Below are 15,825 nucleotides of genomic sequence, written 5' to 3' on the forward strand. Positions count from 1 at the left end.
AGGGGCCAAACCACTGAACCAGTTGTTCCATACAACGACCATGAACTCAGTCACAGTTGTTGTTAATGGTGATACTACACAGTGAGACTTACTCAGACCACTTGAACCTGTTACTGTTTGTGATTTAATCCAAGCCTACGTGCACCACCATGCCATCACTATATTTATTGTTCTAACAAAAGAGTTAGTAGCAGAGCTCCAACAGAAAGCACCTCCTGCCGCTTCTCTATTTAAACCAGGGATGTCAAACATACGGCCCGCGGGCCAAAACTGGCCTGTCAGAGGGTCCAGTCCAGCCCACAGGATGAATTTGCACTGCAAAAACTATAAATCTTTCCAAGAATATTTGTCTCATTTCTTGTCAAAATGTCTAATTTCTAGTCAAAACTAATCTCTTTCCATTTAAAATGAGAATCATCACCTAAAAATCAACTTGTTTTTAGATAATTTTCACTTGTTTCAAACTAATTTTTACCTAAAATAAGTATACAAATCTGCCAGTGAGAGCAAGTTTTTGTGCTTGTAGTAAGAAAGAAAAACTTGCTCCACTATCAGATTTTTCTACTTATTTCAAGTGAAAATATGTGTCTAAAAACAAGCTACTTTTCATGTGATGAGTCTTATTTTAAGTATAATGAAATTAGTTTTGACTAGGAATGACATTTTGACTAGAAATAAGACAATTATTCTTGATAAGATTTAGAGTTTTTGCAGTGTGCCAAGAGTGAAAATTACATAGAAGAGGCATATTATTGTTCAAATTGCAAGTGTTTTTCTCAAGAAATTTCAGTTTGCTCATAACATGTTTTGTAAAACGATGGTTCATTGGCACTAAATCAAAGGGAATATTTAGAGTTCTCATTATTAATAGGTTATTATACTATTATTTTACTGGTCCAGCCCAATTGAGATCAAATTGCGCTCTGTGTGGCCTCTGAAATAAAATGAGTTTGACCCCCTGATTTAAATCTTAGTAATCCTGATCGCAGGACAGAAAACAGAAGATGTGCTTCCTGTAGTCACAGTAGTAGGAATAATTTGAAAAACCAGAGAAAACCACCAACAGTGCAGTATGATATAAAAAGATAGTCTTTACCTCTGATGGTGTGTTTGTTGGGACACAGGAACCATGGCAGCAGCAGCAGGTAGAGGAAATAAACCAGTGACAAGATGTTGTAGCGAAACAGGCAAGCTGCAACGACACAGAAACAATCACATCAGTGGACATTCAGACGTGTTGCTTTAAATGCAATAATCCCTGATTGCAAAGAGGCAGGGAACGGAAATGTAAACCATCGTGAACTGGTCATACATGTCTGAGTCTGAACCCTGTTTTTCCATCTAGAGTTCTGTTTCCTTTTTAAACCAAAGAGAATCTTGGACCAAACTTAAACCAAATAGTTTAGTTGCCTAAACTGAACCAGACTTTCAAAAATCCCCCTGACATATTTCAAACTCTATTAAAAAAGTCTCTGCTTGTGTTTTATTTAACATGGTTTTCACACACGACAGTGAGAAATCTGGATTAGGCCTTAAACCCCGCCCACCACCTGCTGGCTACAGGCTGACAGGTGAGAGAGCAGAGAAACTGAGCCACATGTTTGAGTCTCAGTCAGACCCAGACTCAGAGGAGGAGTCTGTGGAGACCAGAACCAGAACCAGAACCAGAGACCAGCAGATGGATCAGAACAGTTCACATCCACAAATTGACAGGATTGGTTCCTTGGGTTTGTGACATATGAAACTCTGAATCTGTTTCTATGAGACTTGTCCATGGTTCACTGCAGCTCAAAGTGGAAACACTCAGTCGTGGTGTTGCCTGAATGTTTCACTCAACATTTGTCTTGAATTATAAAAGAAATACAAATCAGATGGAACAAAATTAAACACTTGATCAAAGGTTGTTTTGCTGACTTGACGAATGAGCCAGTGTCACTAATTCAGACTGTGTGAAGAATCATTTAAGAATAAAGAACCTTATGTGTCCAATTTTATCTAATCTAATACCTGACGTCATTGATGTTCTTTCTACTGTCAAACCCTGTCTGCACAAACAGTGGGATGAAATGATCTGTTTCAGTAAAGAAAACATCACGTCATCCACAATATAGCCTACATAACAGGTGGTCACACTGCACTTTCATGCATAACATGGAAGATAATAGACTCTGTTTTCTTTGTTTTTGTGCTGACGCATGGTGCAACACACAGCAGCACACTAGTGAACTGCTGTTTTCCTGTGGTGCACAGAGGTGACTTCCTTCCACGGCCCCCAGCGGCAGGAAAGGCGTGGTAGAGCGTCCAGCGCTCAGTCCACTCAAATCACACACATGTTCACATCCTGAAAATCACAACCTATGCATGCTCGTCATTCATCTTTATGTCTTTCATCTTTTCACAACGTCAAACCACAATTACACACAGCAGATCCGCTGGTTACATCTCGTGTTCACAAGTTCCAGAAAAACAACCACAGACAACCTCCGCGGCACGTGCACATCATCACAACACTTCACACAGTCTCATAGAGTACACAACATGATAGAGAGTGTGACTTTTAAGATATTTAGGGATCCTGGCACTCCTATTCAGATCAGTTCATTATCTGTTTTCTTTTAGCATCATTTTCATACAAACAGGCTAAATGAGTGAATTTACTTTAACATTTCAAACATTTCTTTGGTGCATTATATAAATACAACATTGCACTATTGTGCACAGGAAACATATCAGAAGTGACCCTGTCAATCCTAACACTAACCCACTGTTCAGTGAATGTGCTTGACCAGGAGTGTCACTGTCACTGTCTCTAACACACTCATACAGTCAGATCATTTGTTATGAGCCGACATCAATCAAGACACTGGTGTCATGAGTGATATCATGGTTATAACAGTTATTGCTTTAGCTACTCATCAAACTCTATTTATAAAGCACTTTTCATACAAAAAAAGTAGACCAAAGTGCTTTGCATAATAGAATACAATGGTACACACACACACACACACACACACACACACACACACACACACACACACACACACACACACACACACACACACACACACACACACACACCTTACAAGTAAAAAATTAAAGCACTGGGCAAATGCAATCTTCAGTTTGCAGTTGGGTAAAACACTAGAGTGGATAAAAATATATAGTAAGTAATACATTATATACAGGAATGAAATTGGTAATACTGCATACAATAAAAGTGTTTAGTAAAGCTATATTAAAACAATAAAAACAATTGAAAACAATAAATAGTACCATCAATCTAAAAATATATAAGATTCAGTTGAAAGCCAGACTACAAAGGTCTTCAGTTTGCTTTTAAAAATGCAATTCTACTGGGGCGGTGCATGGCGCAGTGGTTAAGGCGGCCGCCCCATGTAGAGGCTACAGTCCTCAACGCAGGCCTGGACATTCACACTCACACCTGTACACTCTGCCAGTTAAAGCAGAAGTAAGCAGAATATTTGTGTTAATATAAGTCTTAAATAGTTCATGCTGCCACTCAACGTAAAAAATGGCGATGCAACATGGCCGCCTCGGTTCGGTGCGTCGCCCACTTATGTATTTGTAACGACTTGTAACAACTCATTCTAAGGTACCAGAAAGCTTTCATTTGTATGCGGGTGTGATTCCACTTCAGTGAAATACGTATTTATGAAAGACATATTTGATTTTTGCTAATAAAAAGCCAAATAAGTTACACACTGGAGCTTAGAATTTTAATAGACTACTTTAAAACACATACATGTGGGATGTTAAAGCAGAAGTAAGCGGAATGTTTGTGTTAATATAAGGGCGTTTTCACACCTGACCATTTGTTCCGAAACAGGGAGCGTTTACGTCATATATCGGTTCGTTTGGTCAGATGTGAACACAGCAATCGCGCTCGATGCGGAACAAAACAAGCGGGCCGAGATCGCTTGGGAGAGGCGGTCTCGGCTCGTTTCCATCCGAGCCCTGGAGCGGTTCGTTTGTAGTGAGAACGTAACCGACACATGTATCGGAACAAATTGACTGGTTACCTGGCAACCGGAGGAGGAGGACCACGGGCAACTGCCCCAAAAACATAATGGAGCATCAGCAGCGTGTCGTCTTGGCCTTTTCATAATGTACACAAAACAGGAAAGCCGGTGGCAAAAAGAAAAGAAAGACGCAAACTCAAGCCATGAGTCCACCAGCCTTTCCAAGCTGACCCGTTGCTATGGCGCTGTTCCACAGCGCAAAGCGCTGTACCGCTTTAGAATCATGCAATGTGAACACAAACGGCCCAGAAAAAAGAACGCAACAGTTGTATCGGTTTAGTTGCTGAATCGGAACAACTGCAGGTGTGAAAACGCCCTAAGTCTTAAATAGTTCTATCTTCCGACAGCAATCACTTCTATAGAGTGTTTGGTCTGAAACACAGTTCTGTCAGTCACTCTGCTCTGCTCTGAGCCGAGGAGAAAACTTTCCTTGTATCCTACAACCTTTATCCAATGAGGAGAGAGAACGGCATAAAGGGGCGGTCCTCTCCGTGTGTGCAGCCAAGGGATGCGCGTGAATGTGGTGACGTAGGGACGAGGACCAATAGATCCATGACGAGGGCGGGGGCTGCTAACTCAAGAAGTTAGCCAAAACGACCGGATCGCTTACTTCTGCTTTAACCTGCATGTCCTGCAATGAGACGATCACAGGTAACAGCCTAACTCCACACAGACCAAACACAGACCCTGGGTTCAAACTCAGAACCTTCCTGCCCATTGCACCACCGTGCCGGCCGCAACAGCAGATTGACTTATTTGTTAACTCCATCATCTGGTTGCACATGATTCATCAGATGATATGAAACAAAAGAGGAAGAGCCTGACATGAACAGTCATCTGTGTGTGTGAGGAAATCAATTCATCATCATCATAATCTCTTTTAGCCACAATAGATTTCTATAACTTGTAGTAGGTGAGGTTGGACCAGCTGATGTAGAGTAAAGCTCCACAGCTGTCCTCCTCCTCCATGTACAGTGTGAGAGGGGTTTTACGAGGTGCTGCTGGCTTCAAGGAATTAAGACGATCTGCCAACATTAAGACCTGGAAATAAAGAAAACGCGAAGGCTTATTTCCTCCCGTTAAACACACGCAGGGATAATTACTGGCTCACCTAGAGTTAAGATCTAGATTCTTCATCTCGGTCTGCTCAGTTTGAGCGTGAAGGCGAGAGGTTTACTGCACACGCTGCTGTCTGGCCCCGAGGTCTCTACCTCCACCTCTGTTCATTCACACTGCACATCAGCTAACAGGCTGAAATACAACTACGAGGATTCACAAGTGAACACACACACCGAGGAATCAAAATAATCCAATACAGTGTGTGTTGTGATACTATCTAGCACAGTTCTATCTATTCTAATTTTAGTATTTTATCTCATTACATATTGATGTACATACATAATTTATATGAATGTAGTGTGCATAGGTAACACTTTATTTGACGCCTATCTCTATAACGCATTATAACCATACTTATAATGAGCAGTTATAGCACTGTAGTTACATTCATAAATGATCATAATGCTTTATAACAATAATCATAACACACTATAAAGCATTTTATCATGACTTATAAGGTCAGGTATTATAATACATTATAAGGTAACACTTTACAATAAGGGTCCCTTAATTACCGTTAGTTAGTACATTATTAAGCATTAATTAACTGTTTACAGATATATTAACAATCATTATTATGTATTACTTAGGATTAGTTTATATATTAATGCTTAATAATGTACTAACTAACATTAATTAAGGGACCCTTATTGTAAAGTGTTACCAATCATAATTGTAAGTAACTCAATGACAATGCCCACATCAATGATGCATTATAAATATAGTTATAATGTGTTATAATTGGCATATAAACATGTATAACTATCATTATAAACACTTACAATTATCATAAGACTTTATAACAATAAGTATACCACATTATAGAGCATTATACCTCATTATAAAATGCTCTATCTATCTATCTATCTATCTATCTATCTATCTATCTATCTATCTATCTATCTATCTATCTATCTATCTATATATATATATATATATATATATATATATATATATATATATATATCTCACCTCTAATTTTGTCTTTGTCTAATTTTGTCTCTGTCTGACTGTGTCCCTCTGTCTCTCTCTGTCTCAGTCTGACTGTGTCCCTCTGATAGAATCATTATATGACTCATGCTTATGGTCAAACTGAGGAGCAGACAAAGAATCAAATACCTAAGCACTTTGTTATTTCCTGCAGTTGCTAAAGCATGAAACCTACTGTCTTCCTTTCCTGTCTGCAGGAATTAGACCAAACCCACAGCAGGCCGTAAACGTCACGTTTCCTATACCTGGCAGCCTTTCCACTATTCATCTGTTCATCTCTTCACCACAACTGAGCTGGTTTTGTGTGGTGCAGAGTTAGACACTAAAACTAACAGAAACACTGACACACAATAGACACACTGGGGGTATTGTTGAGTTTCCAGGCCTTTGATGAAGCCATTTACAGTGTGAAGGCCAAAGGTTGTTCTGGTTGTTATCAGTAGGACAACACTGACCAAACACACCTAGCCCTGAAAACCCACAACTAGAACTCCAGTGGTGCACACAGCTGTGTTCCACGGCTCAGTCAGACCCACACTTCCTGTTCCTGGTCGGACTGATGTCACTGACACATGACTTTCTCTTTGTTTCACCCTTAAACTGTTTCCTTTTCCTTAAAGTCTCAAGATCTAATCACTCATCTTCAACCATTCAATCATATTTACATCACTATTAAATGTCAAATCAAATCAAACCAAAAACACTTCCTGTTAACATCCACACACAGAGCTAAAGGCCTTTCTTTCCCAGTGCTCTCCTCCGGCACAGCTTCCTCTCAGCCTCTTCAGTAGCTCCGCCCGCTCAAATCTTGGCAAAAATATTTCTTACTTGCAGCATAAACTAAACATTTGATTTACTTGGCCAGTTCACTGGGAAATCTGCTCTTGTATACAGCATGTTTAGACTGAGAGGATGTCAATAAAACAGTATGAGTGACCAGGGAGTAAAACGAAAGAGAAACCTCCCCGGGTGACTATCAGCAGGAATACTAAATACTAATGGGATTAAAAGCTTTCTGCAAAAGATGTTGATGCAGGAGTGAAAATAATGTTATAATACTTTGACAATTTATTGCAAATAAAATAGTTTGCTGCATATCGTTCCACATCTCTCAGTCTACCCATTTCATGTCTACAGCAGCTGTCCTGTAGATTAAAGGCCTAAAAGCCCCCCCAAAATACTTTAAAAAGACAAATAAATAATTTAAAAAAAGGCTAAAATAAAATGAAACAGTTTGTAAGTTAGGGTTTCTGCTGAGTCACTCATTACAGCTCACTCCGTCCTTATTCTTTTCCCCTTCAAATCCCAATACAGCTTAAGGAGAGAGCTTTCCGTGTTCACTTGTCATAATCAAGTCCTCCAATCTAAAGTATCTATTGGTTGTTTTCTATTGACTATTTATACAGGACCCACTGATACAGCCCATCGGACTTGGTTGTCATGGTTACTATTAAAGGGACAACAAGGAGTTTTGGAAAAGCGAAGTGTTTTCACACTACATTTATGAGCCTCCGCGCGCACCATGAAATTCTTTGACCGGCGCAAGACAGACTCATGTTTTCATTCATCAAGAATTAAAGTCAGGGGGTGCTGTGTGGCGCAGTGGGTAGAGCGGCCGCCCCACGTAGAGGCTACAGTCCTCAACGCAGGCGTCCCCCGTTCGAATCCTGCGTCAGGCAGCCCTTTCCTGCATGTCATTCCCCCTCTCTCTGCCTCCCCGTGTCCTTACTATCTCTACTGCTTGCTATCAAATAAAGGCAAAAAGCCAAAAAAAACATTAAAAAAAAAAAAGAATTAAAGTCAGAGGTTCAAAGAGGATCAGATACCGTCGTAGTTCCGACCATAAACGGCGATTCGGCGGCGTTATTCTCATGACTCGCCACGAAACCGAAAGTAAAGAAACGTTGGTCGGCTCGACCAGCATTTCCGCCACCACTAATAATAACAAAATAACGATAGAGACAAAACGATATATTTATCGAAAATGGGCCCATTAACAAGTGTGGGTAACGTAGATTCATCCACATTAATATGAGACTTTTTTATTGTCGCAGAATTTTTCGTTCTGCCGATGGAGAAACTCCTCGTTGTCCCTTTAACAATCATGGCTAAGGACAAGATCATGGCCGTGTCCAAAATCACTCCCTCCTTCACTCTTCCCTACTCACTATAAACGGAATTCTTTATATATCCATTATGGTATTGCCTGCTTAGTGACCATTGGTTGTACACTACTTTTCACGCTGCATTGTGGGATTTTATGAGTCCACTATATTCTCACTAAACATCCAGACAACACTTGCGGTCACTAGTGATTTCGGACACAGCCAATAATTTGGGTTAAAGTAAGTACTTCCTCTACTTTGTAACCATGACATCCCATCTATGGTTGCATTAAAAACTATGTGGTTAATGGGCATGGATAACAGATACACAACCTCCTCCTCATGTGGACTTTGTCACTTTATACAACATCATCACACTTGTCATAATTAGGCTAGGCCTACACCTTAATTTAAAAAACCTTGATGTCGCCTAGCAACAAAACAAAAAACAAGCGGCTGCACAGACGACCTATGGGCTGGTTCTTACAGGACAGACAACAAGTAATTTGATGTTGAAATATGAAAACACTGGAGTGCCCTTTACCACGCTGTGTTCAGTCTGTCCCCATGACAACATCAGAGCAGCTTTCACTCAGTTGTGTTCAGTGTTCTGTGGACAGACAGTTGCACAGCTGTAGTGCAGTGGACACAAAAAGTTAGATATGGACGACCACACAAAGCCTCACATATATAATGATTCACATCATGATGATCATGATATTTTCATCCCATAAACCTTATCTATATGCTGGCCCTCTAGAAGACTCTTTAACTTTTTATTTAAACATTTTTGTCATTTTACAGAACATTTCCTGACATATGGCTTCATATAATAAATGAATGACAGGCTGTAATAATAATAATAATAATAATAATAATAATAATAATAATAATAATAATAATAATAATAATAATAATAATAATAATAAATGTCTAAACATTTGAAAAACAAAAAAGATGGGGAAATATTAAAATAGGAATTAAATACTAGGAGTAGAAATAAATAGATAAAATAAATAAACTAATTAGTTAATTAAATAATAAGTAAAAGTAAAAAATAAAAATCGGTAATAAAACAGAGGCCCACTCTTCACCGCCTGCTTGACACACCTGTGTTGTGTTGTGTCTCATGTGTTGTCACGCTGATGATGATGTTTGTGTTGTGTCTGTTAGCTGTGTTTTCCTACGCTGCAGGGCCTCGGTGACCTCTGAGCGTCACAGTGTCTAGCAGACCATCACATACGCGCTGATGCGGACTGCATTACAAGTGTAAGGGACACAGTTCTCTTCTGTCTCTGACTGCACTCATCCAGCACCGCTAATCACTATCACCTCAGCTCTACTGGGTGGAGACGGAAGAACAAATTAAACTTTAACTAACTGCATTGGGAGAAATAGCACAGAGAAGACAGAGGACAGTGTCTGGCTTTGAGTTTTGTGTTGGTTTTCTGCTTATTTATGGTTTTCGGCTCATTGTTTTCTTGTTGTGCTGCTGCAGGCTCAGACTGTCATTAGATAATTCAAGGAAACCCCTGTAAAGCCTGTGAACAGTGTTGGCCTTGAGAGGAAGAGAAGCGTTTCCTCTCTTCCATACAGCATGTGACTCATGCATTGGGTCACATGACACGTTGGTGGTAAAATGCCAGGTCACCATAGCCGTTTACACTGTATGTGTGTGTATGTGTGAGCTCTATAGCCTGTCAGCTACGTCACAGCCAGTAACAGCCAAGCAGCTCACAGAGCCCATTGTTCTCCTGCAAGCTTCAGGTCTGTCTCAACAGATCGCTCAGCGCTGATGTCACATCTTAACTCTGTGCACTCCAGAAGAAACAACTAAGTGTTATTACTCAACAGGAGACTGATCCTGTTCTACAACAACAACATAAAGAGAGGGATATAAGGGATGGTTCAAGTTCATGTTGTTTTCTCATGTATTCACCACCACAGTATGGGATGGTTGCAGTTTCCAACAGGATGATCACTAAATTTGGATTTTTTTTATAGTTGTCCACATTGGGATTTCTGGCCCACAGTGAAGGGCACAGATAGCCACTGCAAACATAAAGCCCAAAATCCATTTAGTGTTTACTGCAGGATCAGACTGGCCTACAGTAAATCAATAAGGGAAGTGTAACCATTTAAATGTATTTCGTAATGTTTATCCTTCGCAACTGATTCAAGTCCTTTAAAGGATAATTACCGTTTTTGACAATCTGGACCTTATTTCTAGCATAAAATACGATCATTTACTCACCCAGATAACGTTGGTGTCATTACAAGTCGTTCCAACGAAATTAGATCCAGCCGAGAGCCGCGTATATCTGTATAATGTGAGTCTACAGGGCAGCGCAATGCAGCCTCTAAATAACACATTATCTGCAGCGAAACTCATTCATTTAACCAATATTTTGTTATGATAGGCTAGTGCTGTTCACCTCTGAGTCCGGGGTTAGCTGTTATCAACATCCGGGGTCTGTAGGTTGACCTACTGACCTCTGACCTGGATGATGTCATCTCTGACCGTGGTGCGGCGCGGCTTGTTGCTACCGCTAATGCTATGGTTCGTTTCTGCATGTCCGACTTGTCAGAACAAAATGAGCAGCTGGACGAAGTTCAGAGGTGGGTGAGTAAATGATCGTATTTCATACTAGAAACAAGACGTAATAAACGTAAATTATCCTTTAATGGGGTGCAATGCAAGTCTGGTCACGTTTCTGCTGTTTTGCTAACCCTCCTCCTGGTCATGTGCTTTTGTTTTTAACAAAGCCAGCGAGAAAGCAATCCATAGAGCGGTGGATAACTTTATATATCATATACGATGTTAGGATGTGTATATTTGTGTAGTCTTATCTGTCACAAACTAGAGATTACAGGTTACAGGGCACTTTTGTGTCACGGTGCCGCAGAGATGAGAGCTGGGACAACGGGTCGGAGGCTCTGGTTGATAGAGACTCTAGGTGGAAGGTAGAGAGCCTCCATTCTCCCTGGAACAAGTTATAAATCATTTATTTAACCATCACATTTACTCCAAAGATGTTTAATTAAGGTAAAAAATGTATCATAGTTAAAGCAGAAGTAAGTGGTCCAGTCGTTTTCGCTAATGCTGCGTTCCAGGCAGGCTTTTGAAATCGTAAATTACAGCTTCAAGTCACAACTTACGACTTTGTAGCGTTCCAGGCAACCCACTCGTGTTTTTCCGACCTGTTTTACCGGTGAAAGTCACTATAACGGCCACTCGTAACTTCCGACCGGTGAACTCGTACCAGATCGAACTGGTACCACTTCACGGTCGGAAAAATACGAGTTTCCTTGAACGCACCATAACAGTCCTCGTCGCTACGTCACCACATTCACGGCGTTCCTTGGCTGCACACACAGCCCTGCATGCCGTTCTCTCTCCTCATTGGATAAAAACTGTAGGATACGATAAATGTTTTCTCTTCGGCTCAGAGCAGAGCAGAGGGACTGAGAGACCCGTGTTTCAGTCCAAACACTCTATGTAAGTGATTGCTGTCGGAAGATATAACTATTTAAGACTTATATTAACACAAATATATCACTTACTTCTGCTTTAAGTTAAAAATCTTGCATAGTTCCTCTTTAAAACATAAATCTGCTGGTAGCAAGTAAACCATGTGAGCTGCAGAGGAACAGAGGCACATACTAGTCTTTGAAGGCAAACACGACTACGTCCAGCACCAACCACATCACACGCTGTGGCTGCGATGGGAACATGAGCTTCATCGTTATCATCATCATCATCATCTCAACAAACCATCAAAAAGTGACTGGGATAAAGGTAAAGAGGATGATTAAGTTGATGTCAGCGCACTGGAAGAGACCGTGCAGACCATGCAAAGGCTTTCATATGATTCTCACAGCAGCATGTTATTGTCCTCAACTACAATATCTGCCTTCACACACAGAGCCAGCTGAGTCTTAAAGAACTCCACCCGTCCCAGCTGCCCAGTTAATCATCAAACACACCCAAAACGATGGCTGTGGACGGACATGATAACACTGTTCAGCGGCACCTATCTCTCTCTGCAGCGTTCTCTGCTCATGTTTCCTCTGCACGTCTCATATTCAGGTGCTAACGCAACAACAGCCTCTGTGATTGGGCTTGTTTTCCTCCTCATTGGCACATTGTGGTAGGACATGTCGCAACACTTGAGTTTCACTGCTGCTCTCGTCGTCTCAGCGCATTCACTCTGCGCCTGCGGAGGGTTTTTTTGGGGGAAATGCTCCTGTATAACAAGTGGCACACTGAGTAAGCAAATCAGGAAGTGATTCAGTCTCCTGGGGCCAGAACAGACCTGTACCTGATGATCAGACTGCAGATACTCCTCATCTCCTGTTCTGCTGAGTGGGCCGGTGCATATTGTTCTGCTGAGTGCTGTACCTCTGCAGGATTTGTTTTAAGGTCAAGGTCAAAATTACCTTAACAATAACCAGGTTTCAAGATTTTTCAAGACTCCTCTGATCCCTCACCTTGTTACATGCCACATAGGACTGCTGTAATTAACAACCGTAATCAATGACATTGAAGGAAAATATATAAATATCTTAAGTTTTTGGTGTCAAATCACTGTTAACCACACTTGTTATTTTCTGTTTAGGCTTCCACTGCTTCTCTGCTCTCTGTGAACACACACACACACATCCTTGTAATGCTATATTTGTGAGGACACTCATTGGCATAATGTTTTCCCTAGCCCCTTACCCTAACCTCAATCATACAAGACAAATGCCTAACCTTAACCATTAACCTGAACCTAATTTAAACCTAATTATAACCTAAACAGCCTTTGGAAAAAGTGAGGTCCAGCCAAAATGTCCTCACTTCCCAAAAATGTTCTCACTCTGTTGGTTAAAAACTCATGCCGGTCCTCACAACGTAGTAAGTACAAGAAGACACACACAGAGTGAACAGCAGAGTAGAGGCCGGGGGCAGCAGGTGGTGGGTTAAAGTCTGATCCAGGTTTCTCAGACAGGAAGTCAGAGAGGATGAGTCTCTGACTCAGTGTGTTGTCTATAAACTAAGTGCAAACATTAACTTCTCTACTGTAATAGATGATAAGATGTGTTATCTCATGTCACCCTGAAATGCTATAAAATGTATATCTGCAGATTTCACTGGCTGAAACATCAATGAGGGAAACTGGGCAGTTCAGTATCATGAGCAGGATCCATGAGAAGGTTCACCTCCAGTGTCGTCCAGCTACACCTGAGCTGGACAAACCAGGGGCCGTATTTATCAAGCTCCTTAGAATTACTCTTGCTAAGAGTTGATCTATGAGTAAAAAAAATATTTTCTGAAAGCTGCACTTACCAGTTAGTTAACAAGCATCTTACTCACACTTTTAGCGAAGTGTATAGGACTGAATCTTACCTGAGCTGAGTAACAACAGTACTATGCACCATAAACAAATTTATAGGAATAACCAATCGCTGAATGGAATCCTTAAGAATATAGAAATATCTCAGTGAAAAGTGAAATGGTCAATGGGAGTGTATATTCAACCATATTTTGACAATAATCTACAAAATACTACAAATATGGGCCTATACATTGGGAATGAATCAAAAATAAATGTTCCTAATCTTTCCAATTCATTAATTTAGCGTTACATTGTTGGTGAGATGACGTCCCTTATTAAATTCGTGACAGAGCTTGTCATCAAACAAAGCCAGAATCATGTCCTTCTGCTCCCAGAGGACCACACAGTGCCATCCCCTAGCCTCTCAAGGTCTCTCTTAGACTTGAGAAGGTTGATAAAAAACTTTTATTCTTAAGCTCGAGAGTAGAATTCTCAGCACTTAAGGCTAAAATGGCACTCTAGGACACTTGATAAATACAACCCCTGATGTCTGCTTTAAATCCCACCTACAGTCCAGCTCACAGCAAAGGCAGGAGCACTGAAGGACTAATACAGGTGCTGCATGGTTACAATGAAAGATCTGTGACACCATCAAGGATGCAACATGCAAACTGTTCAGCTAGACTTCAAACAGAAGTGAACATCAGAGGACACATTCACCAAACTCATTTCTGTTCTTCACACTGCTCTCGCTCTTATCTCACACACTGACCGAAACACAAACCAACATCTCTCAGACTGGAGAGCTAAAAAACATCAAGCAGCACTGTTAGTAAAACTGAACAAGTAATAACAAGGAGTAATGAATCACGTGTGTGACTGGAGCTGGATTTACCTACTGTACATAGAGACATTATGTCTGATCAGAGCCTGAGGCTGGAACAGATGGCAGCCACACACTTCAGCGTGAATCAGACACGTTATCACTGAGTGTGTTTACATTTAGTTATCTTACTTATCTATCTATTCTTATCTACACACACACACACACACACACACACACACATCTGGACAACGCAGGGCCTTTAAACTAAGTTAGCAGGGAGCCAGGAAGTGAACAGGAGCCAGACAGTCAAACATTGTTTTTATATGTAATTCTAAGTCTCATGATTCTGTTAATTGAAGAAGCATTCATCACAGCTCTGGATGTGAGTCCCACGTGTCCCCTCCTACGTTTGTTTGTCCTTCAGTCCTCATCAACCTCTTTTTCGTCTCCCTGCTGTCGACAGCTGGAGCCACAGGTACGTTGTTATCAGGTTGTGTCCATCACATTCTTGTGGACACAATATCTCAGTGACGCCTCGCCGCTTTTAAAAAATTAGTACAAACATTTACTAGGACGGAAGGACAAACTGATTAGATTTTGATTTGGCAAAGGTCAAAGGTCAAGGTCAGAGCTTATCTGTCCCAGGCTGGTCCAAGCTCTACCACATCTACTGGACATAAGACATAAATCAGCTTTCTGATGTGTTACTGTTATTGTCTGATCATCATGTTGAATTGAAATACATTGAACAATCAAAGGTTAGCTTCACTGATATGTCAGCAAGTAGTAGTATTATTTTTTTTTATAGAAGTGAAACTCAAACAGTCAAAGACATTATTATAGCAAATGGGTAAGTGAAACCAACAAGCATAAATGTTAAGAGTAAACCAAGCATCCACCCAGGTAACTCGTGATGTTATGGGATATCAGTTCATGTTCTGATCCATAATGATAACCAATCATAAGGCTCAGTCCTAACTACAGAGCCCCAGGGTTTAATCTGACCCCTGACCCCCCATCTGTGTTATCAGAACAAACAATAAATCTGCCCTTCCTGCACAATGTGGACACATTACAACATTTCAATATTTTTTTAACATGCTCCACTTTCACGGATCTTTATTCTGTCATTATATTTATTTGACCTTTAACTTGTTAGTAGATTGTGGTGACATCGTTCTTTCCTGACTGTCACAAAAACCTGGTTCAACCAGCTCGGGAGAAAAAAAAATGGTTTGAGTCACAAACGACATGTGAGCTGAACAAATTATCAGTTCAGTTCAGCCTTATAAGTGCTGAGCCCCAACCTGGGACCAACCTAAACCTAATTACAACAATAAAGGTACATTTCTACCCTCCACGACTTCACAATGGGTTTCCACATCACAGAAACACAGCCACAATCCTGATCCAATAACCTGCAC

At 40.7% G+C, this 15,825-nt stretch overlaps 1 protein-coding gene across 1 annotated transcript in view; it reads right to left on the reverse strand.

Annotated features, from left to right (window-relative positions):
- Positions 1-15,825, reverse strand: part of piezo1 (piezo type mechanosensitive ion channel component 1 (Er blood group)) — a 108,638-nt gene that overhangs the window by 76,917 nt on the left and 15,896 nt on the right. Inside the window, exon 2 of the mRNA XM_083987995.1 lies at positions 1,097-1,192. Within this exon, the coding sequence (XP_083844121.1) occupies positions 1,097-1,192 (96 nt within the window). The remainder of the gene's footprint in view (positions 1-1,096; positions 1,193-15,825) is intronic.

This window comes from Trachurus trachurus, assembly GCF_905171665.1.
Source record: "Trachurus trachurus genome assembly, chromosome: 15".
In the NCBI taxonomy this organism is placed as follows: domain Eukaryota; kingdom Metazoa; phylum Chordata; class Actinopteri; order Carangiformes; family Carangidae; genus Trachurus; species Trachurus trachurus.